The 5,373-nt window shown below is 44.8% G+C and overlaps 1 protein-coding gene across 1 annotated transcript in view; it reads left to right on the top strand.

Annotated features, from left to right (window-relative positions):
* Positions 1 to 4,785, top strand: part of tbc1d13 (TBC1 domain family, member 13) — a 10,959-nt gene extending 6,174 nt beyond the window's left edge. The window contains exons 4-13 of the mRNA XM_016494215.1: positions 5 to 48; positions 459 to 558; positions 662 to 744; positions 1,296 to 1,455; positions 1,948 to 2,158; positions 2,499 to 2,662; positions 2,736 to 2,896; positions 3,179 to 3,236; positions 3,357 to 3,545; positions 4,072 to 4,785. Coding sequence (XP_016349701.1) covers positions 5 to 48; positions 459 to 558; positions 662 to 744; positions 1,296 to 1,455; positions 1,948 to 2,158; positions 2,499 to 2,662; positions 2,736 to 2,896; positions 3,179 to 3,236; positions 3,357 to 3,422 — 1,047 coding nt within the window. The 3' untranslated portion in view covers positions 3,423 to 3,545; positions 4,072 to 4,785. The remainder of the gene's footprint in view (positions 1 to 4; positions 49 to 458; positions 559 to 661; positions 745 to 1,295; positions 1,456 to 1,947; positions 2,159 to 2,498; positions 2,663 to 2,735; positions 2,897 to 3,178; positions 3,237 to 3,356; positions 3,546 to 4,071) is intronic.
* Positions 4,786 to 5,373: the final 588 nt, after the last annotated feature.

Raw genomic sequence — 5,373 nt, 5'->3', positions numbered from 1 at the left:
CCTGCCGCTGGATCAGGCGTTATGGGAGACGTTCCTGACAAAACAGAGGTTACACACACACACACACACACTAATATACACATACACACACACACACACACACACTAATATACACATACACACACACACACTAATATACACATACACACTAATATACGCATACACACACACACACACTAATATACTCATACACACACACACACACACACACACACACTAATATACACATACACACACACACTAATATACACATACACACTCACACACACACACACACACACTAATATACATATACACACACACTAATATACACATACACACTAATATACGCATACACACACTAATACACACACACTAATATACACACACACACATACACACACTAATGTACACATACACACACTAATGTACACACACACCGTTCGATTATGCTAATGAGCTTGATTGTGATTGGTCAGGGATCTGTACGCTCAGTTTTTGCGAGAGATGATCATTCAGCCGGGAATCGCTAAGGCAAACCTGGGTGTGTCTCGAGAGGATGTGACTCTGGAGGATCACGTGAGTCTGAGCACATCACAACAAACGAAACACTGAAGAACAGTCCAAGAGAGAAGACTGCAGCCTTAATCCTGACTCTTGTGATGTTCTTCTCTTGTCTCAGCCTCTGAATCCGAACCCGGACAGTCAGTGGAACACCTACTTCAAAGACAACGAAGTTCTGCTGCAGATCGATAAAGATGTCAGGTGACTGATGAGACACGAGACATAAATCACATCATTCGGCAAACGAACGGCATCTGTTTGACCCTTCACAACGAGGAACAAATTAAAGCGACAGTTCACCCAAAAATCTAAATTCTGTCTTCATTTGTTGTTCCAAACCTGTATGTGTGTGTGTTGCTGGTAGCCATTGTTTTAATGTTTTTCCCACCATGTAGTCAATGGCTACCAGCAACTGTTTGGTTACCAGCATTCTTCAGAAAATCTTCTTTTGTGTTCAACAGAGGAAAGAAACTCAAACAGGTTTGGAAGAACATGAGGAAGAGTAAATGATGGCAGAATTGACATTTTTGGGTGAACTATCGCTGTAATACTAACGAACACACAACCATAAACCAAGACTCTCACTGTAACTCTTAATACGAAAATTGCGTGTGATGTAAGAATAGATGTCGATCTCAGACGATCCTTGATTCATTCGAAAATATTGAAGCGTGTTTTTGCATTTTACCTACTTCTGCATTTGTTGTTTCAGATTAACTGTGTGTGTGTGTGTGTGTAATGTCTGCCATCAGACGGTTGTACCCAGACATGGCGTTCTTCCAGCGGCCCACAGACTTCCCCTCTCAGCTCATCCTGGACCCCGAGAACGAGTACGAGACGTTACGGAGACGCGTGGAGCAGACGACTCTCAAAGCCCAGACGGTGAACCGGAACCGCAGCGGCGTCACTAACGTGAGTGTGTTTCTGATTCATGCATGTGCTTTTGATGATGTGCATTGCGTTTTTCCAGCGGCCCACAGACTTCCCCTGCCAGCTCATCCTGGACCCAGAGAACGCGTACGAGACGTTACGGAGACGCGTGGAGCAGACGACTCTCAAAGCCCAGACGGTGAACCGGAACCGCAGCGGCGTCACTAACGTGAGTGTGTTTCTGATTCATGCATGTGCTTTTGATGATGTGTGTGTGTGTGTGTGTGCTCTGAGCAGGTGAGTGATCTGTGTGTGTGAGTGTGAGTGTGCATGTGTGTGAGAGTGTGTGTGATCCTGTAGAGCTCTCTGAACCTGCTAGTCAAAGGAATAGTTCACCTGGAAAGGTTACTCTGGTCATAACGCTTCTTCCAGCAGAAACTGTTCCTCTAGTGGTGTTAGAGCTGTGGTGTTCATCGATGATGGCTTGATTTCTTCACGTGTCCGTGTGTGTTTGATGTTTTGGATGTGGTTCAGGTGAGTTCTCCGGGGAAGGCGTTAAACCTGTATCCCTCTAACGAGTACGAGGTGTTACCGAACGGCTGTGAAGCGCACTGGGAAGTGGTCGAGCGGATTCTCTTCATCTACGCCAAACTCAACCCGGGCATCGCTTACGTTCAGGGCATGAATGAGATCGTGGGTCCCATTTACTACACCTTCGCCACAGACCCCAGCAGCCAGTGGAAGGGTGAGGCTTTGACTGCTGTCTGTAGTGACGCCCTGTAAGGGAACGAGCACGCGTATCATCACTGTCCCTGTTAGACAGATTCGACTGTGTGATTTAATGGCGACTCTCTCTGTTAATACAATAAATACATTGTGTTACAAAGAATAACATTATGGATCGTGAGATAATAAGTTGTAGTAAAATGCGTCTGAACAGCACGATCACCCAAAGCGCTCACAGATCTGACTGATCAACAATGAAATCTGCTGTTGTTTTCTGAGGGAGTGTATCGATGAGTGGCTTCAGCCTTTCATGAATGAGACACAGACACGTTCATCAAACACTGTTCTTCTGTCTGTAGAGCACGCGGAGGCCGACACGTTCTTCTGCTTCACCAGCCTGATGTCTGAGAACAGAGATAACTTCATCAAAAGCCTGGACGACTCTCAGTGCGGCATCACCTTCAAGATGGAGAGCGTCTTCTCCAAACTCAAGGAGAAGGACACGGAGCTGTACCTGAAGCTGGTGAGGATCAGGATGAGGCTAACGCCCACGCTTTAACCGCACGCACTCGCTGACGTCTGTCTGTGTGTCGCAGCAAGAGCAGAACATCAAGCCGCAGTACTTCACCTTCCGCTGGCTGACGCTGTTGCTCTCTCAGGAGTTCCTGCTTCCAGACGTCATCCGGATCTGGGATTCGCTCTTCTCGGATCAGGAGCGGTTCGAGTTCCTCATCCCTGTGTGCTGCGCCATGCTCACGTAAGATCTGGCACACAGACGGCTTCAAACCACAATATTCAGATGAGAGCAAAATTTGAACTGAATTGATCTGAATAATGAAACTATTGTTTTCTGTAGCGCTGACGGACAGCTGAAATTGACTTTTTCATAATTCATAGATTTTGCATCGTTGTTTCCTTGTTTATTATTGTGAATCTGCTTTGAAACGATCTGTACTGAATCAAGCACTATAGAAATAAATGTGTCCTCAGTAAGTTCACGCTGACTCCTTCTGTTCTTCATGTCTTTGTGCTTCTGCAGACTGATTCGAGATCAGTTACTGGCTGGAGACTTTACAACTAACATGAGATTACTGCAGGTAACACACACACACTCACACTCTCTCACACTCTCTCACACACACACACACACTCTCACACACACACACACACACGCATACACACACCGTCCTCCTAACATGCAATCTGCTGTTCTTCAGGATTATCCCATCTCTGACGTTCATGCCATCCTCATTAAAGCGAAAGAACTGCAGGACGGGTTGTAGCAGCCTTGCCCCAATAGGCTCCGCCTCCAGTCTGATGATTGACAGCAGTGCCGCCCATCTCACCCGGGTGGGATCCAGCATTTGCCTTTGTGTGATTGAGCGTTTGGTCTTACCGTCTCTCAGGTAGACATGAGTGTGTGTGAGTGTTTGTGAGACAGCGTGTGTGTGAGTCTGTGTGTGTGTGTGTTTGTGAGATGTGAGAGAGAGAGCGTGTGTGTGTGTGAGAGAGAGAGTGTGTGTGTGTGTGTGTGTGTGTGTGAGAGAGAGCGCGTGTGTGTGTGTGTGTGTGAGAGAGAGTGTGTGTGTGTTTGTGTGTGTGTGAGAGGGAGCGTGTGTGTGAAAGTGTGTTTGTGTGTGTGTGAGAGGGAGCGTGTGGTGTGTGCGCGCGCGCGCTCAAGCTGTTTATTGTTGCACTGAACGATTTTAAAGACTGACACACACACACACACTCTCTCTCACACACGCTGCAGATGGACTCCAGAAACACTCCCAAACTTAAATACTACAGTATAAATACGGAACAACAAAAGACTGGTCACCTGATGGTCTTTATACAGCTGTATTTATATCAGTGATTGTTTACCGTCTCTGTCTGTTTGTTTCGTTTATCACTTGATCACGTATCTTTCGTAAATGAACAAAACTGCAGTCGTGCAGATGGATGGAGATTCTCAGCGATTCTCCGCTTCATCTGTGAGTGAACTGAAGCCGAAAGTCGGAGCAGACGGCGGGTCACGTGACCGTGTGCTGTTCTGGAGAAGCTTTCCGGTCGCTCGGTTATTGAGTCTTCAGATGGCAGATGAGTGAGTGGATTCATTCAGGAACAGAGAGAAACTCCAGCATGAATGAATCAACACTACAGACCCGTCACTGATCTCAGATCAGCTCCCGAGTCTCTCACTCATCTGCAGATCAGACGGCTTTAGCATCCCATCATCCCTCTGTTTAGTGACATCATCAGTCTCCACTAATAATCTGCATTAATTGCTCCTCATGCGTTTCTTCACACTAATAACCGAGCGCTGGTGTTTCTCTGGGGGAAACATCTGATCAAACGTTGTGTGACTCGTTCGAATCGTTAGTGTTTTTATAAATCTGTTGATCGCTGCAGTTCTTTTTTTTAATGTCATGTTGTTTTGTATTTTATAGCTCAGAGGAGGTTGGGAATTGAAGGATCTTCTTTTAATCGGGGAATGTCTGGCCACACGTGTCTTTCTGTGATTGTATTCGTTCATTATGTTCATTTGAAAACCATGTTTTTTCTTTTGCATGTGAAGATGTTTTTGTATGAACGCATCGATAGTTCTTGCTGTTGTATATCAATGTTTTTACAGTGCTTGCGGATGCACAATAAAACAATTCAACCTTTAATTGTCTTTAAATCTCTTTAAAACACATTTCTGTAAAGCTGCGTACACACAGGCACAGAAGCGCTTCTGAAGCGTCCTCACACAGATTGTTTAATGCTGCTCAGAGGTGGCATAAGTGCATTTATACAGCAATTACAAAAGTATGCTTTGGTTCGCTGAGATGGGTCAGAGCAGGCATAATTAAATCTGGCTTGAGAAGATTTGTTGCTACGTTACATCGCGAGACTAAACACTTTGACCTTGTTTGCCAGTGCAGTACACATCTAACAGACTATATCCCACAATGCAATGTGCTTGTCATTTCCAGTATGATGACTGAAAAATATAAACAAGGTAATTGTGTATTTTTATCTCACAATTACGAGTTTATATCTTTAGTCAAGTCAAGTCACCTTTATTTATATAGCGCTTTTAACAATACAGATTGTGTCAAAGCAACTGAACAGCATTAATTAGGAAAATAGTGTGTCAGTAATGCAAAATGACAATAGTAAACACTCATTTTTCAGTTAAAGACAGTTCATCACTGAATTCAGTGATGTCAACATCCAGCTCAGTTTAAATAGTATCTTTGCAATCAA

This window comes from Sinocyclocheilus anshuiensis, unplaced genomic scaffold, assembly GCF_001515605.1.
Source record: "Sinocyclocheilus anshuiensis isolate Anshui unplaced genomic scaffold, SAMN03320099.WGS_v1.1 scaffold1031, whole genome shotgun sequence".
Taxonomy (NCBI): domain Eukaryota; kingdom Metazoa; phylum Chordata; class Actinopteri; order Cypriniformes; family Cyprinidae; genus Sinocyclocheilus; species Sinocyclocheilus anshuiensis.
Note: the sequence above shows the minus strand (reverse complement) of the source record. Positions and strands in the feature narration are given on the sequence as shown.